This window comes from Pantherophis guttatus, chromosome 2 (genome assembly GCF_059756535.1).
Source record: "Pantherophis guttatus breed Tessera chromosome 2, ASM5975653v1, whole genome shotgun sequence".
NCBI lineage: Eukaryota > Metazoa > Chordata > Lepidosauria > Squamata > Colubridae > Pantherophis > Pantherophis guttatus.
Window position 1 is genome coordinate 122581326 of NC_142064.1, and position 27202 is coordinate 122608527.

Below are 27202 nucleotides of genomic sequence, written 5' to 3' on the forward strand. Positions count from 1 at the left end.
GTGTGAGGACCAGTCAAAAATAACTTTTTCAGCCCTCTGAGTAGTCCATATGCACAAAAGGACTAACCAGAGGGCTGAAAAAAGTCATTTCTGACAGGTCCTCGCACTTTTGACTGGTCCTCACACTTATGACCATCCTCACATTTATGCCCGTGCAGCATTCTTAACAACCATGTCACTCATTTCACAACTGCTTCTCTTCAACATGGTGACAAGATAGGGCAAAAATGTAAAATGTGAGGACAGTCGTAAGTTCGAGGACTGGTCAAAAGTGTGAGGACCAGTCAAAAATAACTTTTTCAGCCCTCTGAGTAGTCCATATGCATTAAAGGATTACAGCAATAGAGAGGGATGAAGGAATGGAAATTAGAGTAGGAGTGAGGGTAAGAGAGGGAGGAAGAGAGGAGGAGAAGGAGAAAGAAAGAGGAAGTAGGGAGGAGAAAAAGAGGGTGGGGGGAAGAGAAAGTAAGAAGGAAAGAAAAGAGAGAGGTGGTAGGTTTGAGGAGAAAGATTGCTGTACAATAAAAAAGATGAAAGGGAAGAAAGCCAACCCCAAACAAATATAAAGATATTAAGATAAAGAATGAATTGTTAAACTTTAAAGAATAAAAGAGAACAAATATGAATAAATAGCAATAATTAGAAACACACATACAAACATACAATGTATTTTCTTTGAACAGAATACAATTTCTATATTTCCTTTTTGCCATATTTATTCCTCATCTATTTTTTAAAAAAACCAATATTACCCTTCATCCTCATCTCTAATCTTAATCAAATTCAATTTTTCCCTTCTATTCTATATTATACCCCTTCCCATTGTCATCTATTTTTATATCCATCCTCACATTGTTTAATTATGTAATTATGTAATACAGTTGTTTAATACAAATTCAACATTTTAATATAAATCAATTAGTTATAAAACTATCTTTTTTGTATATTAATCAATATGAACATGAATATTCCAATTATTTCCATGCAATCCAATTTCTTACAAATCAATTAATTATATTTACCAATAATAATAAACCAAATAATTTCTCCCATATATTCCTCCGAACCACAACTTAACCATTTCTGCTTTCAACACAATATACAATTAATAGTATCTCAATTATTACAATTCCCTAGTTAAATACAGCTTTTTTTCCTTTGTGTTTTAAAATCTTGAACTCTCCTCCTAAATTTCCCATTGTTTGCAGTTTTTCACCTACCTTTTTTGGGGAGGAAAAATAAAAATAAAAATAAATCTCTCTCTGCCTCATTTTGTCACGCTGAACCAAAGACCCTGGTTTCGGTTTCGTTTCTGAAGCTTAGCTAGGGGGAAAAAAACTGCTTTACACTGATTGCCTGTAGGGCGGCCCTTTGAAGCCCCGGGCAAGAGTTTAAACAGTTTTTTTTTCTTCTAGCCATCAGCTGGGGCTCAAGAAAAATCGGGACTTTTTTGAAACGCCGCGGGACGCGGGACAAATTGCTCAAAAGCGGGACTGTCCCGCCAAAAGCGGGACGTCTGGTCACCTTAGATTCTCTGCCACTTCCTGGACAACTTTATGCAGTGCTTTTGGAGTGGTTTTGGTTTCTTAAGTCATTCTCAGGAAGATTCTGGATTGTCTTAATCTTTTCCACATTAAGACTGAATTACTCAAGCTCCAGAAATGGCTATAGGAGTTTTTCCAGACTAATACACATCAATGATATATTTACACATGACTTTAGAAATTTCTTTTGAATGGGTGCATTCTTAGGATCTGGGTGGTGAGAATTTCACTGTAATGAGGGGAGCTCATGTTTGTGAAATTTACCTATGGCAAGGCTGGTCCAAAGCAGCTCTGTTTATGGAGATACCTCCATAATTAGCCCTCGCTGTTCCTTCAAATGCTGGCTGGGGAATTCTGAGAGATACATTCTTAAACTTGCAAAGTTTGAAAAACACTGACATAGCACAAAACAGCATGGCTGACTCACTTTAGAAATAAATGAAACATGGAGAAGGATTAGCGTTTATTCGCTCAGTCTCCCTTGATTTATCAGTAGGACCCACATGACGCACTGATCACGTTCAGTGACAAAGGGGCAAGAAGTCAAGAAAGCTGAAGTTGGAAGGAGCAAATGCTTTTTTTGGGAATTGCAGTTCTTCTTGGTCACACCTTAAACCAAATGCAGCCATGGAGGGTAACCACATTTATTTATTTATTTAATCTAATTTTTATACCGCCCTTCTCCAGAAGGACTCAGGGCGGTGCACAGCCAAAGATAAAACAAGCACATATATAAAATTTAAAAAAAATTTAAAAACATATTAAATAATTTTAATAATATTACATAATCCCAGAGGAAAAAAAATTAGTTGTTTTAAGAGATTGTCGACCAGTGCTCTATCAATACTTTCATATGCTCCAAATTACACCGAGGTGCTGCACAGCCATCTTAGATACAGAATTTGGGACACAAACAGTCTCTCCTCTCTCTCTCTCTCTCTTTTTGGTCCTATATTGAAGCATCCTTGACATTTCTTAAATTCAGTTAAAGACAGCTAATGGGCACTTGAGTCGCTAGATCAAGATAATTCAAATGGATATAAAATTACTAGAATCCCCTACTATTCTAAACGTTAATTTAGTAAACAAAAGCTATTCATAAAGTAGGTTTTTTTAATGGTTATTTTGGAGAGTGAAATGACACCTGAGTTACACTTTGTGAGACAATGAATATGAGTTAATTGGATAGCTGTGCAGTTTGTTAGCTGCTGTGAAGGAACCAGCAGCATGAATAGTGAAAAATAGGTGCTTATTAATCGTCTTACACAGCCAAGCGGGCATTTCACTAATTAAAGCTGCTGCTGTTTGCTGAGACATGACAATATTTTCTCCTTTAGCGGCAAGAACATAACTGATGTAAAAAGTTCACTGTTGATGCTGAAAATTGCTGTTTAATTGACTCAAGATTTAGTTACAATTAAAAACTACGTGTATTCAGTTTCAAATACTGAAAAATTCTCCCCATCCTAAAGTATACCTTCACCTACTGGAATGTTAGCATCACAGTGACCTAAAGATCTCTTACTCACCCATGGCAGAAGACCCTGCAGTATTTGGGCAAGTCCTGACTGGGGTGTCGGCCACATCCTCATAGGTTTGCACAGGGACAGTCCGAGACGATGATGATACTGTTCAGGGACAAAAGTGACTTTCTGATACTTGCCAATCTAGTGCGAGAAAGATTTAAGCAAATATTTTGCCAGAACTAAGAGAGCCTCACTTCCAAGGGTGAAATGCTCCCGGTTCAGACCGGCTCGGGTGAGTAGGCAGCGATGGCGGCGGGCAGTTCGGAGAACCGGTAGCAAAAATCCCTGCCCCTGCCCCCCATGCCCAGCTGAGCCGCGCGATCATCAGAGGCTTTTTTCTTTTAAATGCTTCTGACGATCCAAGCTCTGACAATCCCAGCTGAGTTGCCTGCCAATTAGATAACTCAGCTTGGATCGGCAGAGCCATTTAAAAGAAAAAAACTTTTTTTCTTTTAAGTGGCTCTGACGATCGAAACTCTGACGATCCCAGCTGAGTTGCCTGATCGTCAGAGGGTTTTTCAAAATATTAGCTGCATCACATTTGTACTCCAACTGTTTCAAAACAAAACGTTTTGCACACTCCTATTTATGGTCATTGAGAGGACCTGGCATTATTGGGAGATTTAAAGTTGTCCAGTTTTAAAATGATACACAAATGTGATAATACAGGTAGTCCTCGACTTAACAATAGTTCATTTAGTGACTTAACAACCTTGTTACTAATTTAACAACTGCAGGGATTCCCTTAACAAATGTGGCAAGAATAGTCATAAAATGGGGCAAAACTAAACAAATGTCTCACTTTGCAACATAAATTTTGGACTCAATTGTGGTTGTAAGTTGAGGACTACCTCTACAAGGACAGCCTAGTTCTACTGAACATTGTGAAGAGTTAGAACTTTCTGATGCCTCAGTAGAGATCATTCATGTAGATGGGTACTATATATCAAAGGGGGGGGGGTAACCTATGGCTTTGAGATGTTGATTTACAACTCGCAACGTAAGAGCCTTGGTGGCGCAGCAGACTAAAGTGCTGTTAAGTAACACCAGCTGCCTGCAATTACTGCAAGTTCAAATCTCACCAGGCTCAAGGTTGACTCAGCCTTCCATCCTTTCGAGGTAGGTAAAATGAGGACCTGGATTGTGGGGGCAATAAGCTGACTTTGTATTAAAAAAAAAAGAACACCTCTTGGGGGGGGGCGAAAGCCCTACTCAGCAGGTATATACAAAAGTATGAAGGCTATTGCTTAACGCATTGTAAGCCGCCCTGAGTCTCCAGAGAAGGGCAGCATATAAATCGAACCAATAAAATAAATAAATAATAAACATGGCAAAGGAGAGTTGGCTCAGCAATACCTGAAAGACCACATCTTTGAATCTTCCCCATTTTGTAATCACAGCAAAGGCCACCTCTGTTACTGAAGTGAGTTACCAATAAAGGAGAATAGTTGTAGCTCAGGGTTGAAATGAGGGGCCCTTGGGGCTCTTTGAGCTTGGTTGTTTTCTTGCAGGCGTTTCATTACCCAAACTAGGTAACAACATCAGTGCACTAATGGATAATGAAACATCTACACACACACAACCAAGCTCAGAGAGCACCAAAGATGCCTGAAGTGAGTTAGTTGGAAAAGATATATACTATAGAGAGTCTGTTTGGTGTGGCAGTTAAGGGATCAGGATAGAAACTAGAAGAGTGTGAGTTCTAGGCAAAATGCTAGCTGGGTAACTTTGGGCTAGTTACTCACTCTCAGACCAACCAACCCACCTCACAGAGTTATTGTGAGGAAAACAGGAGGAGGAAGCAGTATTAGGTAAGTCCACAGCTTTGAGTAATTTATCAAGTAATAAAGGGGCGACTGTGAGTTTCTCCTATATAAATTTGATAAATGAATATACTTTTTTGAGCTTGACTCTATGATTCTCTCTTCGTAGTTTCCTTTGGCAACATCCCTAAGTTGGCTTGTTGTTACTCACTTCCAGTTAGAAGTTGAATCCTATATAAGCCCATTTGTTCTTACCTTTCTTTCCAGACGGGGAGATAAAAGCCTAAGAAGCAGAAGGTGGAAAAAATAAAATTGAATAAAAAGAACTTTTCATTTTGTCCCAAGAAAAAGTGAGTTCTACAATATCTGTGAATTACAAAGCTGAAGCTCGTTCAGCTGGATGTCGTATCCAGTATTCTGCATGTTTTTCAAACATCCCTGCTGCCTACATAGCAGTTGTGTTTACACAGCTTGGTTGTCTGGTCACTAGTTTCGCTCACAAAACATGCTAAATTCTCATTAGGGGTTTGTACAAATTAAGACTCTTTTGTTGAGTTTATGGTTCAGTGCATTGTGCAAACCTAGGAAGTGGATTAATTTAGTAACCAAGTTGCGCATGATGTGTATTTCAACAACAGATAACACGATACTCAAGAGGAAAGAGAAATCTACTTTCATTTCTTTGGCTCAATGTGAATTAGGCCAAAGTTGAGCATGAATTTGCCTTGGTCACTGCCCACCTGTTTCAAAAGGTTGGTTAGGAGTCATACCACATGAACACTGCCTAGCTATATCAACATCCTAGATTTCTGGAGCAATAATCATTACTCACAAGAGGATGATGAAAAATTTCCCTTTTTCATAAGAAAAGAACTACTGTATCTTTCCCAGGCAGTATATAAATAAATATTCACTGAAAAGCAGAAATATGCCATCCTTACAAAATAGGGAAAATAATGACTACTCAACTTCTAGAAGGGCTAAAGATGAGTTCTTTTAAAAACTCATAAATGGGATTTGTATTATTATGGCATCTATGGGTAGGGCTTGGGAAACAAAGGCAAAAGATCAGTCTACTTACTGGGGGCATCAGATTCCTGAGAAGAGTTTTCCCAAGTCCATTTGTATGAGATGGAGAGGAGGTGACTCCAGAATTGGATTCTCCTGAAGAAGAGATATCGGGGGTGGGGGGGTATTTTTATTCAGATTATAAAAATAACTCAGAAAACCCCAATCTTACCATCCCAAGATTTCCATTTATTTAATTCCAGTTTGTCCATAAAACCTTGCAGTTACACTGAGTTCTTAATAAACGATGAGATCTAGGCCATTTCATAATTTATTATTGATATTTTCATTGGCTTTTTCTAAAAGCAAAATATATACCCAATAATGCTAGACTCCCATTGGCATTTTCTTGAATTCAGCTAAATGTTGCAAATGGACAGAAAAGCCAAAATCTGATATTCCATCCATTTTCGGAATAACAAAGATATTCTTTCCCTAAACTTGCATTTTGTGATCCTCAGTGGGCTTAGAACTACCGTAATTTAGCACAGTTAAGTAAGAAAATGTAATACAGTGGGACCTATTTATGATGATGTTCATACATCCATTGTGGTTTAGTTAGTTGGAGAAGGCCTAGTGGACTTGTTCAGACCATGATATCCCATAAACAGGGGTGCAACCCAGCAGGTTCTAACAGGTTCTGGAGAACTGGTAGCAGAAATTTTGAGTAGTTTGGAGAACTGGCAAATACCACCTCTGGCTGGCCCCAGAGTGGGGTGGGAATGGAGATTTTGCAGTATCCTTCCCCTGCCACGCCCACCAAGCCACACCTACAGAACCAGAAGGGAAAAATTTTGGATTTCACCCCTTCCCATAAGCCATATATTGCTACCTATAGTGGCTGGGTTCTCATATCAGATTAAGCCAAAATCAAGCACACCTCATTATAGTTTAAGTACAAATGCAAATCCAGTTCAAAAACTTCTTCAGCTATTAACTGACAAACAGTTCACATATGCTCAAGGTTTCCAATTATAATGGCTTTAGATCAGGTAGCAATCTTTAGCATGTCTATATTTTGTACTTTCAGTAAAATATGACAGCTTTTACAAGATTGATATAACGATAAAGTTTATGATGAGTTTTGATTGCTACATAAATACTAGAGTTAATGTCACACAAAAAGTTAACCTATGGCCTGTTTAGCTGTGGTATATTATGCAATCCATGATTATTTGGGTTAAAACCATATGCCAAAGCATAAAGAATAGTTTCCTTATCACAAGAGCTGGGTTCACATAACACATAGCCCTAACATTCATTACTAGAACATTAACTCATGTGATTTGGACTTGTTTCATTATTGCCATAACTGAGCCTTAGAGGTAAAAAGATTGTCAATATGACTTTTAAGTTATTATTACTTGTCAAAATTACATGTTCTTTTTGGCTATATACAGTACATAGTGCTTAAAATTGATCAAGCCATCAACAATCGTGGATTCTTCATTTAGGTGAGGGAGGATTATGTGGAGCCAAAGTCATTAATGGATAATATTGGAACACACCTGAATTACATCAATGGACTGAGGAGATGCATCTTTTGGTCAACATTTGTATTAATTTGTTTACGGGCGGTAGAGAGAAAAAAGAGAGTTTTGATTAATCAGATCAAATTTTCTGGAACTATTTTGCTAATCGTATGGTTTCCAAGCATTTTTAATTCTTTTCTCTTTGAATTGTACTTTTAAATTATGCTTATTATTATTATTATTATTATTATTATTATTACATGTGACTTGCTATTGCTTAAGACAATGTGTGTGCAGGCATGCATACAGACATACATGCGTACAAAATCCTTAGCCAAAGTCACAGACTTTATATTGGCTAAGTTAAAATACCGCTGTAAGCCAAAAGAATGTACAGCATGCTATATGAACCTCAGCATCATGCTGAATTTGTAATATGGATTGTGCTTTAGTTTAAAAAAAAACCCTTTAGTTAAACATCTAAACATATGTAAAAGTACGCATTTTTGAGCTTAGCAAAATGAATAAACCCAATCTAAAATTTACATTTCTGCATTTGTATATCCACAGTTATTCTCACACATCACCTGTCAGAGATGAACTAAGACGGGCATTTTCACAAGCTGTATTCGAAGATGCCCTGTGCACAGGACTTCCAGGCAGAGAGTGACTGGCCTGTACTCCTACAAAGGCACTGGGGTCTATTGATGGAAAGTCAGCTACGGTGCTGTTGCGTGGCTTCACCGCAGTATAAAGCTGTGCCTCTCCGATGGACTTGTCCTCACTGGCAGGAGAAGCAGAAGAAGCTCCTGCTCCATTTCGCCGGAGTTTGTTCACAACAGCGTAAGTGTCACCCATGTTCTTGACGAGTTTTCTTGGCTGTTCAGGAAGTGGTGCTGGTGTTGGATCAGCAGGCACTGAGATGCTCCTATATCAGAAAAAAACCAGAGGCCCAAATGAAATACCACCTATCAGGATTTCCGCATAGTGAAATTTGTCTCAATTGAAGAATTTGAAAGAGATATGCTTTGTCATGTACAATGGTACCTCCAATTCTTTTCCTGCCCAGCTGAACATTTTTCGCCTATGCCTTTCTGAGATGCCCAAACCTGATGCTGATAATTGGGAGATGAGGCCAGAAAGACCTTCGTTGCTCTTCAATCATGTAGAGTTTCTTTCCTAACTACAATGACGGTTAGTTTTGTATTTATTTACTCTATTTAGTAAAAGATACTATCATCCTCCATACTTCCAAGATGAATTAAAACTCAACACAAACATTTACAAGGCAAAACAACAAAACAATACAAGCACAATTATTAAACCAACCCATACAAAATATGACATACACATACACAAGTATGCATCAGTCTTGTTAGAAGGTTTTTCACTCCTCCTTAACATTGGACCTAGTGTCTACACACCCCTGGCTTTTCTCACAAGGGGTCATTACAGGAAAGGCTCTGCTGTTCTAGGGATGATCATATCCCACTGCCGAGGCGCTGACCCTTAGCAGTCCTTACCGGAGGATGGAGCTTCGCTTGAGCAAGGGAGCAGCCGGTTGCCGGAGGGAGAGGGCGTCGTCATAAAGGGGAAGACGATTCTGTGCAAAACCAAAGAGAAGGGAAGTGAAAAATGTTTTAGGTGAGGACAGCTGTTTGAACTTCCTGTAGCAGGAAATTTACCATAAACCAGATTAACCCTGAAGTAGCCCTCTCCATGTTGAAGAGAGAAAAGGACAATTAGAATTGTTCCTTGAATTACTGCTCTTTATTAAAATCTATCCTGTGCTTCGCTGCTTTTTGAAAAGTTTCTTTTTCCTGACCTTAGTATTTTGTATTTTGTCTACCACAGAATATCTTGTATTTAATTTTGCAATAAAAATTAAAATAATTAACATGAAAATAATAAATAATACAAATTTGCAATAAAACAATCAAAAGAAAAACTTCAAATGAAGAGCCAGTTTGGTCTATCTCTAGCAATTAAGGCACCAGACTAGAAAGCAAAAGACCCTGAGTTCATGTCCCGCTTTAGCCATGAAAGCCAGGTGGGTGACCTTGGGCACTTAGCCCAACCCACCCTGCAGGTGGTTGTGTGAACAACAGGAGGAGAAAGGTGCGTTAGATATAGATATGTTAACCAGAGGTGGGTTTCAGCAGGTTCTGACCAGTTCTGGAGAACCGGTAGTGGAAATTTTGAGTAGTTCGTAGAACCGGTAAATACCACCTCTGATTGGCCCCACCCCCATCTATTCTCTGCCTCCCGAGTCCCAGCTGATTGGGAGGAAATGGGGATTTTGCAGTAACCTTCCCCTGGATTGGGGTGGGAATGGACATTTTACAATATCTTTCCCCTGCCATGCCCACCAAGCCACGCCCATCAAGCCATGCCACGCCCACCAAGCCACACCCACAGAACCAGTAGTAAAAAAATTTGAAACCCACCACTGATGTTAACTGCCTTGAGTTATTATGTATGTAAAAATAATAAAAGTATTTTATTAAAAAAATAAAAAATAATAACTTTTTAAAATTGATCCTTAAAATATCTCTGGAACTCAGGATTCTATTCTGATAGGCGCATGAATGAGAACATCAAAGCCAATACGTATACAGTTTTAGGAGACAGGGCCAGCTATATCCTGCTCCAAAGTTGATTTCCACACAAGTGGATGCTTAAATTTGGGTTTCTGTGGAAGGCAGGGAATAGGATCTGATGGCATATGAGAAAAACGGAAGAAAGAAAATATTACCCCTGCTAAATCGCCATGATTCATTTCAGAGACACACACATAGAAAAATAATTGAATTATTCTGAAACAGTCCAAGCTCCTGTAATAACAAAAAACTTTTGCATGAAAGTGCAATATGGGATTTGCAATTCTTCTAGGACGGAGGCAGTGAGCTGTGTCCTGTAAAAGGACCAACCATTGTGGAAATGTCTCTGGATTCCAAGCCAACAAGATAGAATGGTTGGAAGAAAGTTTTCTTTGGGTAGAAGTTTTCTCTGTGGTAGAAAAGATTCAAAAAGATGATCAGATACCTCTTTCCTTCCTGCCCAGATGCAAGATACCATCCTAAAAAAGGAAATGAATGGGGTGTGTTGGGCTCTCAAACTACCACATCTGCACAAGCGTGTCCTCCCATCCCTTTCTGCACTCGTTCAGGGAGGAAATGTTCAGGGGCAGAGATAACAGCCTCATGTCAAGTTTGGCATCTGGGGTAAAGAGGGAACACTTCTGACCAGGAAGCCATGTCAATGATGACAATATAACCTTTCCTTAGCAAACCTCTGGAGAAAGGAGTCAGCTCAAAGTCCATAACAGAAGGCATTTGTGGGTGTGAAAGGGGAATTTATTATGAGAGTGAAATGAAAGCAAAAACGAGGATCATTGATAGCCTGTTGAAGTTATTTCACATGCAATGATGGACTGTGATCAGAGAGGCCTAGATTTATCTCCATTCTCAACCATGGAAGCTACTAGGCTATGACACGCCATGGTATTTTTGATGGTATGCCAGGTCTCTGGACACTTGTTGTGTGAGAGGGCCCTACTCTTGTGCGGCCTCTGGAGCCTCCCAAAAGCACACAAGGATGAGGTGTGCTTTCCTGCTGTTTTTGGGACGCCCCACTATCACAGAAGAGTATTCTCCGAAGTTTCCAGGCTTTGTTTGACCAGGAGCTGCCTTGCATAGACATTTAGAAAAATATATACTATTATGTAAATATTTAGGGGTGCGGTGGCTCAGTGGCTAAGACGCTGAACTTGTTGATCGAAAAGTTGGCAGTTCAGCGGTTTGAATCCCTAGTGCCGTGTAATAGGGTGAGCTCCTGTTACTTGTCCCAGCTTCTGCCAACCTAGCAAAAAGCACGTAAAAAAATGCAAGTAGAAAAATAGGGACCACCTTTGGTGGGAAGGTAACAGCGTTCTGTGCACTTTTGGCATTTAGTCATGCCAGCCACATGACCACAGAGACGTCTTTGGACAGCGCTGGCTCTTCGGCTTTGAAACGGAGATGAGCACCGCCCCCTAGAGTCGGGAATGACTAGCACATATGTGCAAGGGGAACCTTTACATTTATGTAAGAATTAATTAATTAATTAATTAATTAATTAATTAATTAATTAAACAAACAATAAATTTAAATATTTTAATTGAATGCATTATTTTGTTATGAATTTTTTCTTTTTTCTCCAGGGTGTGTGTGTGAGGGGGTATGGGGTGTGTGTGTGTGTGTGTGTATGAGAGAGAGAGGGGGGGAGGGAGGGAGAGAGACAGAGACGCCAGCAGAGTCAAGGCAGGCATTTTCTGAATTGTTGACATGCCAAGCCCAAAAGGTTCGCCATCTCTGCACTAAAGAAAGGACAGGATACAAATCTAACAAATAAAGAATAATTTACACAGAAGTCTACTTTGACTGGAGTGAAACCATAGTCCACTCAAAGGACTATAGCAATTGCCAGGCCATCTTTTTTTTAAAAAAAAAAATCACAGGCTCCCTGCTGAGCATTGCTTTAGCCAGCTGTGCCCACCACCTTCATGATGCTTAACTTTCTGTGAAGTTAAAATGGAAGCAACTTTTTCTGTTGGTGATGAATATTTTTATTTGTTTCAGGGGGGAAAAAGGAACCAATTGGGGCAGGGCAGGGAGAGACAATGATGGGTTAGAGTTTCCAATAGGGAATTTAGTCACGGCTTTTTTCCATCCTGCCAAGGTGAATACTTATATAGTGGCATTTCCCCCCTATTTGCAGAAGTAATAGTACCATTGGGTAGAGAAAACGCAATAAGAAAGATTAAATCTTCCTTTCTGCAGCAATGAAATGGGAGCTCCTGCCTTGAACCGCAAGATAGGAGGATATTTTTTCATCTTTGCATGCTGATCTCAGAATTAACCTCACTAAATACAAAGGACCTAGCTTTAGAAACCAGAGTAAATCTTTGGGAAATGAAAAACAATTATGGGGATTAAAATAATCCTATGAATAACAGGGAAATCTAAATCTAAATCCTGAGTGTCATGAGGATAAATTGTCGTATCATTTACAAAACACATAAAATACAATGAATAATACATAACTGGATTTAATTTTTGCCTGCATTAAACCAAGTATTTCAAAGTAGTTCTTGTAAGGTTGCTTCAAGAAAGCAAAATTGCCTCATGACTGTCAGGCTTAAGGGGAAACTCCATTTTTCATAGAATAAGGAAGCCATCATGCCCTCTGTGGAAAAAATTTGTTTGGTCCCATCTCTTACCTCTTTGAGATTTTCATAATTTGGATAGGAAATGTCCAGGGCATCCCGGAACATTTCAGTGACTGCACGATACACAAACTCATACTGTTCCTGCAAAGAAAAGATGTGACACAGATGAGTGGGAAACTTATAGTTTTTAAACTATAAGTTTATAGTTTGTTCATGCAGAGAGGGCTATTGTATGTAGGCTGCAAACTATAGGTAACCATTAAATTTATTTATTTATTTATTTATTTATTCGGCTTATATGCCGCCCTGTCTCACAATGGACTCAGGGCAGCTCACAACAATAAAACACAAGCTACAATAAAAATAAAAACTAAAATCTAAAAAATTTAAAATTAACCCATGGCAGCACGATAACACAAGAAAGGCTAGGTTTTTGCTGCCATTTAGGAAGGAGAAGGATTTGTGTACCGATAGTTCTTAACTTACAACCACAATGGAGCCCAAAATTTCCATTGCAAAGCAAGATAGTTGTTAAGTGATTTTTGCCCCATGTTAAGATCTTTTTTTGTCACATTTGTAAAGTGAATCATGAAGTTGTTAAGTGAATCTGGCTTCCTTCATTGACTTTGCTTGGTAGAAGCCAGCCGGGCAGGACGCAAAATGTGATCACATGAACCCAGTACAACTATCACGAGTCATGAAAACATGCCAATTGTCAAGCCCCTGAATTTTGATCATGTGACCATTGGGATTCTGCAACGGTCATAAGTGGGAAAACCAGCCATAAGTCATTTTTTTCAGTGCCATTGTTACATCGAACAATCATTAAATAAATGATTATTAATCAAGAACTACTTGTAGTTGTGGACTTACATGCAAACAAGTATTTGGTAGCAATTATCAGTGGCTCCCATTGAGTTTTGCCAGGTCTAGTAAAACAGGCTGTCAAGATTCCAAGTAACACCCCCAACCAAGGAAGACTCCGAGGCCAGCAGTTCCTCAAAGTTCCATTTTATTAGAGATATCATATTGACACATCAGGGAAAACCCAAATCTGAAAACCCCCGGGTTTTCCCCACCTAAAGGAAAGTAAAAGTCCCTTCCCCTACACCCACATGTCTATCACATGGTCCAATCAATCCACCGTCCCAACTTGAGATGTTCCCCAGTCACGCATCTCCAGGTGCAGGCTGAATGTCCTTGACTCCCAGAGAAAAGAATGTTGTTATGGCTATATATCTCCACCAACTCCATGCAATCCCCCTCCCATTTTCCCACAGCACTAAATATGGCAGCCCTGAAGATCCAAAGAAAAAGATGGCCTCCAGGGCTGACACAGGCATAGGTTGACAGCAGGAAAAAACTGATCCTGAAGGCAATACTAGCTTCCATCCACTGGTGATTCTAAGAATATCCTTGTAATTTCTCTTATTATTTTAATAAATATATATGTTATCATACAATTCCCCTTAGCAGAGGCATTCTTCAAGGTTCTCACACCGTAAACTACAGTTTCCTATTGAGAAGTGTGGGCTATCTATACTATCTATAGCTTCAGGCCTATCATTGGGCATTTATTTTAGCTTTTATTATAATTATTGGTTGGAATAAAGGATTTTCAGAATTCAACATCTCTTTAGATTCAGGTAGAATGTAATTATTTCATCCCACTGAGATCTTAATAAGTATTGGAAAGTGTTTTTTTTCAAGAATTAGTTTCAATACCTGCATGCTAATTTGTTCTTCCCAGCTATGTCTCAGTGGCTAAGATGCTGAGTTTGTCGATCAGAAAGGTCAGCAGTTCGGCTGTTTGAATCCCTAGTATAGGTCTCCTGCATGAGAAGGGGGTTGGACTAGATGACCTCCAAGGTCCCTTCCAACTCTGTTACTGTAAAGGACTCACCTGGGTCTGGACAATAGCTGGTCTCTGCTTCCTCATTTCTAGGACTATATCAAAAATGCTGAAATATGGAGAAATCCTCTGAAAAAGAATGAAAAACTGACAAATGAGGATACATTCCTTTTTCTCACAGAACAACATTTATGCATAATTTTAAAAAAATGCCCGACTTTCAATGACTGGATGTTTTAAATTATAAAATGCTAGTAACAATAAAGTAAAAGAACAAGAGATGTCTGTTCAGCAGAAGAAAATCCATGCCAAACAAATACTAAATCTTGCATGGACTTCCTACCTCAAGATCTAGGAGAATAATTACATTTTCAATGTCTACCTGGAACATCATCAGAGAGGGATCTGGATCTCAATTGTGCCTTGTCAAACAGAAGTTATCTGCATATATGCATGCATACGCTAATCTATTTTACTATTCCTTTCAGTTATAATTCTCTTTGAGCTATGAGGGTACCTTAATAAGACGTCTGCATTACAAAAAAAAAAAAAAAAGACAAGCAACTCAGGAAGTTTTCCTGAGTACAAGAAGTACCTTGGTGATGAATGGGTGAGGAAAAAATTAGGCCACCACTCACCTCAATCTCCTCCTGATTTGGACTGAGATCTCTGGGTAGATTTGAAGGGTATTTAATTCTATACATTGTGTTTGCACCTATTATTTGAATGGGGGAAAGAAAGTTCCCTTTGAAATAAATGTACGGGGATCACTATAATCCAGTCAAAGGTTAAGCGTTTGTCCAGCTCACTTAGTCAATTCTTCAAGGAAAAGAATTGGGACTATAGATCTTTCCCCATTTGCATCTAATGGATATAAACATGCCCTGTCCTTCTCCCAATCTTCCTTCTGCTATGTTTGTATGACATGCCTTTAGTTTGCCACAGTCATGAATGAGGTTCATGATCTAATTCATGCTTATCTTTTTCAATATTTAAATATGTTTATTTTTTCCTGGAACAGGCAGTAACCTACAGCAGTTCCAAGATGTGTAAAATCTAATGTGCTTTGCTGATTATTCTGACAGTGTCACCGTCAGGGAATCCTTGGAGAAGGAGAAATGTGGATACTGTTGACAATTTCAAACCAATGCAGACCCATTCCTCCCAGCTCTCAGTTATTCTTCACTGCTACTATTGTGGGTTTTTTTCCCTCCGTCTGGTAGGCTGCAGGGTTCCCAGGTTTTGAACAGGGGTTTAGAGAACTTTCCAAAACATCCTCCTACTGCCAGGTGTTGAGTAGATATTTAATTCTGATGGGTGCCCTTTCCTACATGGCTGAGCGCTATGCAGGAATATGCTTCATGCAGTGGTGGGTTTCAAATTTTTTTACTACCAGTTCTGTGGGTGTGGCTTGGTGGGCGTGGCATGGCTTGGTGGGCGTGGCAGGGGAAGGATACTGTAAAATCTCCATTCCCACCTCATTCCAGGGGTCGGAAAAATCTCCATTCCCTCCCCAATCCAGGGGAAAGTTACTGCAAAATCCCCATTTCCTCCTGATCAACTGGGACTTGGGAGGCAGACAATAGATGGTGGTGGGGCCAGTCACAATTTTTACTACCGATTCTCCGACCTACTCAAAATTTCCGCTACCAGTTCTCCAGAACTGGTCAGAACCTGCTGAAACCCACCTCTGGCTTTATGTGACTAAATGCCACCAATTGTTTTTATGACGTCTTCTGAGGGAAAATGTACACTGAATAAATCATGGCAACCTGGAATGTCTCACTGCTTGGAAGTGTATGCACACAACAATATTAAAGGGCTATATGTGCAGATGCTTCAGATATACAGTATGCATTACTGAACATCTTCTCTTCCTCATCATATGTGATACCTTAATATTTTTGCAGCTGTCTCAGGTTTTTTCATGCCAATGTTCTCCCAATAAATTATACTATAATTCCCATATTTCACTAGTAAAAGAGGCAGTAGGAATCTCATTGCCCAAGGTATCTGGGAGGCCCCATGTTATAATAGTATACTAGACACAGGCCAAAAATAAAAAAAAATAAAAAGCCACACACACAAAATCAGATCCCATTCAGCAAGAAATCAACCTCTTTACTTTTTTCTTGGTGAGTTTGGCTAGTAAGGTCCAAGTACCTCTTTAAGCAGCAGCTGCCGTACATATTCCAATGTACAGATCACGCCTGTCCGACCACAGCCAGCACTATAAAGAAAGGAAGAAGAGGAAGAAATAGTGAGAAAGGATCTACACACACACACACATACACCGAATCTTGCAAATATGGTTGAACAGGTTCTACAATGCAACAATGAATGTTTCTTAGATATTTATCCAATATTTCTGAAATTCTTTGCAGTCTGCCTAGATCTTCTCCCTAAATGAGGGGGATAGGATTCTTTTGCAACTTAAGGTGGATTTTTTTATCTCCAATTAATTTAAGAGTTACTGTGTTGAGGTATTCATATCACTGAAAGGAGTGTGTTGGAATTTTTGATAATTTTGGGCTCATTTCTTTTAAATTTGATTGTTTTAGATTTAAAGTCAATCTACTGTTACTGCTTGCTGTCTAATTTTGGTGGTACAATTTTATGGAATTCTGGGGAACACAAGCCAGGGGTCTGTCAGCTGCCCCCCTTTGGCCTAAATGTGACCACCTCACTATTTATCCATCTCTTCTCATAATTTAAGGTTGACATAATTCCCCACTACTGACTGTATAGTAGTATCCTTTAGAATAATCCAACCATTATACTGTAGTGACAAACAAATAGTAATGCCAAATATATCACTTGAATGGCTGAAGAAGAGCTGAGTGATGCTATGAGGATACAGTAAGTGATTACTGAAAAAAAAACATTCAAGGCATCCTATTATATAATTCTCAGAATAGAACAACTCACCATGGCCAACTCACCATGGGACAAATCACCATGGGACAATTCAATAATTCAATTTAATTATTTAAAATAATTTAAAAAACATTTTAATTTATATTATTCGCATTTCGTTTTATCCCTCCTTTGCCATCCTTTCTTTAATTATTCTATTCCACCATTTCAATGATAGAAGTGTAACTCTTGTCTTGAGTTGTACCACAATGAGTAGGCCATGGTGAGTTGTCCTAGGGGAAGATGTTGACATATCTCTTTCTAGCATGGTATGTGGGGATGACCTTGTGAAACAGGAGAACCACATGGGACAACTGTCATATAAAAGATATCTCAGACCACAGATGGAGGGGGGGTCTTGGGAAGTGTATCAGAAGGGACCCTTCCAATCAATCAATCAATCAATCAGTCAGTCAGTCAGTCAATTTTTATCATAATCCCAGACCAGCAAAGGGATTTTCCCCCCACCTCTGTTTTCTGGAAAATAAAAAGAGGGGGGAAATGAAGGGAGAGAAATAGGAAAAGGAGGGGAGAAATTCTTTTAGTCCTGCAAGATTCTGTTAATGCATGGTTCTCCAAAGTGATCAAGATTGATTCTCAAGGGTTGATGGGATTATCAAATATTATTATGTAAACAAAAATGGGAAATCACAACAGACAGTTTTTTAGCTGCTGTTGGCCTTCATACTCATTGGCCTCTTCCCCAAAACCTAGGATGTTGTAATGTATTGGCATAGTATATGTGCAGTTCCAAGCAGTATGGCCTTTTGTAATTAGCAGATGGAAATTCTGTCAACACACAGATTTTCTAAGTGACGTCCAAGAGTTTTTGGTATGGCATGCAGTATGCCGATAACCACAGGGATTATTCATGTTATAATTATTCATAGTGTTATTAAAATAGTATTATTAAATTAGTATAATATAAATGTTTGGGGGTTGATGAACAATCTGAAACTTCATGAAGGGGTCAATGAGAGTTTGGGAACCCCCATGTTAATATAAATTAGAACTCATAATTGTGCTTCTTTTCTAGATTACCTTGAAAGGGCTAACATCTTCAGTGCAAAAATTATCAATATATTCCTACTCTCTCATTCATTCATTCATTCATTCATTCATTCATTCATTCATTAATTCATTCATTCAACAAAAAGCCTGCTTTCTCATGTTCAATTGTTACATTTACTCAGTAAATCAGCGATGCGTTCTTTCTACAGGGTCTTGCCACCAAATCCTCCCCTACCTGCAGTGCACACAGATGGGTACGGTGTCCTCACCCTGCTTAAATCTCACTTGCTCAATCATGTTGAGGAAATAGCCGTAAGTGTCTGGGATGCCTCGGTCTGGCCAAGCCACATACTGGAAATGGGAAATCACCCGTTCTTCCTGAGATCAGAAAAGTAATCACTTACATTTGTACTATAAATCAATGAGGAGACACCACAATTAACAATTTCATATGATAAAATATGACAGAAGCGCATGTATGAATCAGGTTCACAAATATATCAAATTTCACAAAAAAACCACAAAACTGTTGACCTGGATGTCTAGAATGACCTCTTTACAACTGGGGTTTGCAACCCATAAACTCTAACCTGCCTGCAAACAGCACCCTGCAAACAGCCTCCCACAAAGCTCCCCCTTTTAAAACAATGTATTAAAAATATTAAATACAACAACTTCTCGGCTTGTCGTTCGTTCAGAACTGCGATAGGAAATAATCACCAGTAACGCACAGAGAATCAGGGTTTACTTTGGCAATGATAAGCTTGCAGTCAAAAGTAAAGTACAAGTCGGTGTTTTGGTTCAAAGTCAGCGCTGGGTGTAACCACACCACAGTGCTATTTAACAAAAACTCAACCCCTTAAACATACATCCGGTGATTATCAATCAAGCACCCCCCACTCCCTTAACAGTAACAGCTGCAGCTATGCAGGAATGCTGATATCCAGGAACTGTTTGTGTGTTCTCTGCAGCTGCTTATCTCTGCTCCTCCGTCTCCCACACCTCCCATCGATGGCGAGCTCCGGTAGGACTCGACACAACTATAATGCCATCCTCCAAGGTCAAAGGAGGCAATGGAAATGCAAATGACATTTGTCAGTGTTTTCTATATTTGTGTGTTTGAACAAATTAGCAGGTTTGTCTTTCTTGACAGAGTGTGTGTCTGACTAGGATTTCTATGAATGACTACAGTGAAAGTGTGTGTGTGTTTCTCTCAACATCACATTTTTCTTTGGTGCAGTGCAATCAGTTGATCTCACACTCTGGAGAGTTTCAAGAAATGAATTGGAACTGAATTTCTTAAAATGTGAAGCTCACCTGCTGAAATGCCAGGGTAAGTACCCGCAAAATGACGTCTGGGTTGAGTTCCTGCTCTTTGACCTAAGAAAAGAAAAGAGGATCAAAGTCAAAATCATCGTGATGTTTGAATTTTGAGATTCTCTGATTCCCTCAGTTATAGGGTTGCAAACATCCAAATAAACCCTAAAGAGGAAAGAGTTGAGAGTTTTTTTTAAAAAAATTCTTTTGCTGTCATTTAATGGGAGTAGATTTCTGACAGTATTTGAGATTTCTGTAGCCCAGATCAAATAGCTCTAGTCAATTATGCTGTCTACCTACATCATAGGTATAACAGTGAGATATCTGTATGGAAATTATGTAACAAGGTAATTGATCCTCTGGTCAACTGTGGCCCGTATGTCATTCAGTTCACCAAGAAATGGGTGATCATAAATTAACTTAGGTCTGGAAAGTATTACGTCACTTGCTCTACTGATTGGGGAACAATGGCAATTGGTAGTTCAATGCATTTAAAGAGCAGTAGGGAAGGGAAAGCTGAATCAGGGGTTGGTTTAATAACAGTTTTTATCTAAATAGGCCTGCCTTTAAATTTAAAAGTAGACATGTCAAAGTCCCATGTCATGGATCTCTTTTCTGCTGTGGGTAACAGCAACAGGTGGCTATGAACTGAACTTCTATTTTAAAGTTTTAAGTTTCCCACAATGCCCTGGGAATGAGAGCATTTAAATGGTAGTTTGAAGATTCAGCCCTTGAACATGGCTGAACTCAACACAGATGTAAGCATCGGTGAGCTCTGCCAAGCATGCATCTCCTGTTTTGGAGGTTGTTCAAGGTATATACTTTGGACATTACTAGATTTCCTGTAAGCACTCCAAATTCAGCCTTGAAACTCCAATGAGCAAACCAGGAATGACCATCTTTTTTAATGACCTACCTGAGAACTTCTGTCTGGTTGGCTGAATGCTGGACTGGCTTGATCTAACCAGGCAATTTCTTTCACTCTTAATTACATTTCCAGAATTTGTGAATGAGAAATCTTGATCCTTAATCAAGCTGTGGTGAATGGTGCAGATGTCTCTGCTAGACTTAGAAGCAACGTGGCTTGCTATGGCTTGAATTCCTCCTCCTCACTTTGCTTGCTGCCTGCCCAGATATAATCATCTCACCTGTGCCACAGAGAAGGGTCCAAAATGCAAGGCTTCCTCTGAAGAAGGCCAGTAACGTTCACATTTTTTCTAATTTTTTTTTAGAGAAAGAAAGAAAGAAAGAAAGAAAGAAAGAAAGAAAGAAAGAAAGAGAGAGAAAGAAAGGAGGTTAGCTAAAATTCCAAGAATACTTTCCCCATCAAGCTACAAGGCTGAAGGGAAGCAGAAGAAAGCTTTCCTGCTTTCCTGATACGGTTCCTCCATTACTAGCTCTTACCTTGCCCATTTCTACTTCCCGGCAAGCCATGACAATCACCTGCAAAGAGAGATATTGTCAAAAACCACCTTTGTAATTTATAGTAACAAACATGTAGAGTAAGGCAGGGGAACTCTCAGAGTGGATCCTTTCTAGAGCAATTCTCAAAGGTGATCAGATGATATTGGAAACAACACAGGTTTTTATCTTATCTCACCATTATCTCAGTGAAATAAAATAAAATAAAATCTTTTTCATCAGAAATACTGGCACCAAGCCGGCCATGCTCTCTTTGGCAATTCTATACATTATAAGGGCTGTGGGTTTCTCAGAATACCTCAAGCCCTTTTCCTTTTTTCCTACTTAACATCCAGTGCTATTGACTATGCAAACTTTTGGATGACTATATTGATATCTATTGTTTCTCTATGGCTTTATTTATATCAGCAGCAAAATTCCCCACTGACATACACACAAGTCTGCCATTTTTACCAGGACTCTGAGGCAGTGGTGAAATCCAATTTTTTTTTTACTACCGGTTCTGTGAGTGTGGCTTGGTGGGCATGGCAGGGGAAGGATACTGCAAAATTTCCATTCCCTCCCCACTCCTGGGGGAAGAATATTGCAAAATTTCCATTCCCTCCCCACTCCTGGGGGAAGGATATTGCAAAATCTCCATTCCCACCCCACTCCTGGGGAAAGGATATTGCAAAATCTCCATTCCTACCCCACTCTGGGGCCAGCCAGAAGGGGTATTTGCCGATTCTCCGAACTCCTCAAAATTTCCGCTACCGGTTCTCCAGAACCTGTCAGAACCTGCTGGATTTCACCCCGATGAGGGCAAAGTTATAACTTAAGGAATCCCATTGTTCTTTCAGATTCTGTCTTGAGTTCAGTCACTGCCTCTGCAATCCAGTGCTACAACTTACCTTCACTTTGTATTGCCAAATCATACGCCAGAAATCAAGCACTGTATGGGCAAGAGGCCCCTGAGTAGCGATGTAGCACCTCTTGTTGTCCACACCCTGTGAGGAGGACAAAATGGAAGACGTCAGCTGTCCTTTAGATTTCCCCCCCCAAAAAAACCCCCTCACTTTTGTCCTTTATTCGGGGTCATTTAATTATTAGAGCCACTTATTGTACATTCATAGAAAAATATGGAAATTGAATTGATTTCTTAAAAGTGCTTTACTTCTGAAGAAGTAGAATCCTTGTATAGATACCGCTGAAGCATTTAACAGGGAAAACAAACGTGTAACTATATTTTCAAAATGACATCAGGCATTTTTCTGGACTGTATGAAGAGTCACTGACATTTTCTGGTCCAGTAGTTCTCATATTGAGTGGTAGTAGGTTGTATTAGCATACCACAAGAGAGCTGCCAGTGTATCTTGAAAAATAAAAGTGTTGCAATATTTTCAGGATCAGACTCAATAATTAAGATAAGAATTATATATTCAAATAAAGCTCTGTTTAATCACAGATGGCATTCTATATTCACTGAATATTTACAGATAGAAGAAAGGTGAAAGTGGTGATCAGCTTCTTATATACACAATGGGTGGAGCTATATGTACAAGTGATGAGTCATGAATACATTATAAGTCAGAGAGTCAGTTAACCCTTGATATTCCTTATATACATTATTTACAGAGTAGGGAAAGAGGCATTTATATCTAACAAATCCCCCTCTAAATGCCGATTGGTTGTATGACACCAATTACATTCTTGTTCAGGACTATACATTACATGCAGTTTGGAAGTTAGATATTTATGTTGTTTACCGGGCAAAGGCTTTGTTAATATATCAGCTATTTGTTCTGAAGTATCACAGTGCACAGCTTTTATAAATCCATCGTGAGACAGTTGTCTCACATGTTTAAACTTTATATCTATGTGTCTAGATCTCTGCCCAATAGCATCAGATCTAGAGATTTCAATAGCTGCTTTGTTGTCTTCATTCATGATGAAAGGTAAAGCAGGTTTCTTCCAAATTTCAGAGATCAAGTCATTAAACCATACAAGGTTATTTGCAGCTTTAGACAAACAAATGTATTCTGCTTCAGTCGTTGAAGTAGCTACTAGTTCTTGCTTGCCGGTGTACCAATAAATTGGACAGTTATTTAGAAAGAAAATGTATCCTGATGTACTTTTTCTGCAAGATGTATCTCCTGCCCAATCCGCATCTGCATAACATACAAGTCTCGGTTCCTTGTTACAATTTGGTTCTAATACAAGACAAAAATCTATTGTGCCTTTTAAATACTTTAAAATTCTTTTGATAGCTTCCCAATGATATATTGTTGGTTTACTGACATACCTAGATAATAAATTGAGTGGTAAAGTAATATCTGGTCTAGTCCAATTAGATATATAAAGGAGTGAACCTATAATTGACCTATAAAACGTGTTATCTTTGAATTCCAAAGATGGTTCATTAGTATTTCTAAGAAAGTCAGTTTGCATAGGTGTATCACAAGGTTTAGCGTCCATCAAATTACATTTGTTCAAGAGTTCTAAAATCTTATCCTTTTGTGTGAGCTGGAAACCCTTCTTTGTTTTACTGATCTGTACACCAAGATATTTGTTTACTTTACCTAATGATTTTAGTGAGAAATGTTCATTTAATTTGTTTACAAACATTTCTCTTTTTTCTTTGTGTTTACCAATGTACAATATATCATCTACGTAAATTAACACAAATTCAATACAATCATTACTCCTTTTGATAAAGAAACAGTTATCAGCAGAGGTTGCATTAAAACCCATGGTATTGAGTACTTTCACTAAACAATCATACCATCTTTTACCGGATTGTTTTAATCCATATAAGCTTTTGTTTAACAACCAAGTCTCATTCCTATTAGTGTATTGACTATGAGGGGCCCTTACATATATTTCCTTATCTAATTTTGCGTGTAAGTACGCAGTTTGTATATCGTATTGGAATACATCAAGGTTGAGTGCTGATGCTACCACTAAAGCTGTTTTGACACTCTCGGTCCTTACAGTAGGGGAATAAGTGTCTGTATAGTCCTCTGGATATTTTTGTGCGTAGCCTTGAGCAACTAATCTAGCTTTATATAATGAATTGCCTCCTTCCAAATTTTTAATTTTATATATCCACCTGGTGCCAATAATGGTTTTATCTTTAGGAGCAGTTATGGGTGTAAACACATTTAATCCTTGCAAACTTTCCATTTCTTTTTTCATAGCAAGCTCCCATTTTTCTTTTTCTTCCTGGGGAAGTTTTAGAACTTCTTCATATGTATTGGGAGTTGTTTGTTCGTTATTCGTGTTCATTATGTAATCCTTATATTTGTTTGGCATTTTATTTCTGTTGCTTCTAAAAGTTCTCTCTGGTTTACTATTGTTGTCATGCATATATCTTGCTTCCTTTTTTGTTAATGTATCAATTTTTATTTTGTGTTGGCTATTCGTCCATGTTTTTGTTTTGTTCTTATGTTTGTTAGTATTTTGTATGTTTACAGTTCTTTCTTTATGGTGTTTTGTTTCTAGGTGTTTGTTTGGGAATATTTCATTAAGGTGTAATTTAGACCAGTTGGCCTGTTCATGGAACACGGCTGATCTGGAAACTATAAACTTATTATTACTATCAATGAACCTATATCCTTTTGTGCCAGTTTCATATCCCATAAATTTAAGCCTTCTGGACACATTTTCTCCCTTCCTTCTCAATTGTTTAGGTATGTGTACATCTGCGGTGACCCCAAAGATATGCATGTGTGCCAATTTTGGTTTTCTATTATACATCACCTCGTATGGTGTTTTATTTATGATGCTGGACCATGTCCTGTTTTGTGTATAATTTGAATAGTGTAGGGCTTCTGACCAAAAATGTTTGCCTAAACCAGCATCCTCTAATGTACATCTAATCATGGTTTGTAATGTGGAATTCTTCCTTTCTGCAATTCCGTTCTGGAATGCTGAAAATGGACTGGAAGTGTAATGTAGCATTCCTCTATCCTTTAACCATTGAGAGAATTCTTGAGACATGAATTCACATCCTCTATCTGTCATGATCTGTTTTATTTTAATATTGTGTTGTGTCTCTATGCGTTTATAAAATTCCTTAAATTTTTGAAAGGTCTCATCTTTGTGTTTTAATGTGTAAACAAAACCATAGCGGCTATAATCATCCACTATTGTTAAAAAATAACGTTTCTTATATGTGATTGATGGGGTAAGCGGTCCTACTAGATCCATGTGTACTAAGTCAAAAACTTTATTGGTTGTTCTAGTAGATTTTTTTGGTTTGGAACTAGTTTTCAGCTTTGTAGATTTACATACTGAGCATTCTAAATAGTTTTCACAATTTTTTATTTTGATACCTTCTGCGTGTTCAGTCATTTTTTGTACTACAGGAAAACTGGCATGTCCTAACTTTCTGTGCAATATATGAGCACATTCATCATGAATAGGCTTTCCTATCTTTGGTTTTTTTAAATTATGTGTATCATTATGATCATGGGTTATTTTACAATCATCATTGTCACTATTGCTGACATTTTCATCATCAGTTTCTATACATTCTTCAACATTTGAATCAACATTATGTAACCATTCTTCCTTTGCTATGAAGTAAGGTAGTCCCCCTTTAATCATTACAGTACCTATGTTGCATTTATTTTTCTCAAGGATTGCTTCTCCCTTTGAGAAAGTAATATTAATGTTAGATTCTCTGCTAAGTTTTAAAGCACTCAATATATTATGTGGTATTTTGGGTACTAGCAATACCCCCTCTATTTCTCCTAAACCAGGTAAAGTTACATTTCCTTTGCCTAATACTTGAACCTTTCCTTGGTTAGCTACTTTTATTATAAACTTATCTTCTGTGAAAGAAGACAATATACTTTTATTATTGGTGGTGTGATTTGTGGCCCCAGAATCTATAAGCCAATTATTGTTATCATTTCGCATTGTTTTTGTATTGTCATGTTTATTTAATCCATTTAGTGAACCAGATTTTCTATCTCTTGAATTTTCTCTGCCCCCTCTATTTTCTCTGTGGTTTGGTGGGCTTCTATATCTGTGTCTGTCTATAGAAGATTGCCTATAATTATATCTGTTTGTGTATTCTGGTCTACGCCTTTCTCTTGAAAATCTGGGACAATCTCTTCTATTGTGTTCTCTGGATCCACAATTATGACATCTATATGATTCATTATGTCTGTCTTGGAAAGCTACTTTCCTGAGAGTTCTATGTTCCGTATGATTATTAGAGCGACTTTTTCTGTAGTTATCCTCAGTTATCAATTTATTGGATAGATTTTCTATTGATAGATATCCTAGGTTAATGGTATCTAAATGTGACATAAAATTGTCCCATGATGAATCAAGTGAATTGATAATAACACTTTTCATTGTTTGGTCAGAGATTACTTCCCCTCTTAACTGCAGTTCAGCTCTTACTCTGTTCAAATATATTAAATGTTCACTTATAGAAACCCCTGGTTTTACTCTGGATGAAAAGAAATCTTTAGACATCCTTGTTGTAGTGGCTACACTGTTGCTGTGAAACAAATTAAACATATATTGAATGATTTCTGAGACAGTCAAATTTGATTTGATGCTATAATACATTGCAGGAGATATACTAGCTATTATTATAAAAAAGGCTCTATGGTGTAGATTATCTATCTTTAAAGCCCAAGGTCTTCTTGGGGGATTGGTAATGAAAAATAGCAGATTCTCTTTCATGAAAATAACCTGAAGCTGTTGATACCATTCTTGCAGGTTATTTCCATCCACCTTCAATTTTGGAAAATCGCTGGGCAAGTTCCCTGTATTGTTTTGACCGTTACTCACAACTTGAGGCAGTCCGTGATCTTGTAAATGTCTAAAGTTGCAGAAAGGTGTGGGGATGTCAGCAACAAGTCTGTGTGGCTCTTCCAGAAATTCAAATCTTCCCGGGCTGTCTTCGAGTTTTCGCGCATGCGCAGTTCTCATTTTGCTCGTGGCTTCGTCGTAGAAGGTTCTCTCCATCGCCGCCCGATCGTTCGGCTCTTCCTCAGACGATTCGTTCTCAGGCTCAGTCTTTGGTGTTTTGCTTGCAGCGATCGTTTCTCTCTTTCTCTCCCGGATAATGTCGCTTGCTTCAGATTTCGGAGTGGGGTAGAA

At 38.5% G+C, this 27202-nt stretch overlaps 1 protein-coding gene across 1 annotated transcript in view; it reads right to left on the reverse strand.

Moving 5' to 3' along the window:
• Window positions 1-27202, reverse strand: part of PTPN18 (protein tyrosine phosphatase non-receptor type 18) — a 55078-nt gene that overhangs the window by 2618 nt on the left and 25258 nt on the right. The window contains exons 4-16 of the mRNA XM_060683472.2: window positions 21991-22086; window positions 21083-21121; window positions 20827-20895; window positions 19679-19741; window positions 18597-18739; window positions 16598-16664; window positions 14486-14563; window positions 12634-12723; window positions 8897-8976; window positions 7961-8301; window positions 5915-5997; window positions 5089-5116; window positions 3074-3172 (exon numbers count right to left, since the gene is read on the reverse strand). Coding sequence (XP_060539455.2) covers window positions 3074-3172; window positions 5089-5116; window positions 5915-5997; window positions 7961-8301; window positions 8897-8976; window positions 12634-12723; window positions 14486-14563; window positions 16598-16664; window positions 18597-18739; window positions 19679-19741; window positions 20827-20895; window positions 21083-21121; window positions 21991-22086 — 1276 coding nt within the window. The remainder of the gene's footprint in view (window positions 1-3073; window positions 3173-5088; window positions 5117-5914; window positions 5998-7960; window positions 8302-8896; window positions 8977-12633; window positions 12724-14485; window positions 14564-16597; window positions 16665-18596; window positions 18740-19678; window positions 19742-20826; window positions 20896-21082; window positions 21122-21990; window positions 22087-27202) is intronic.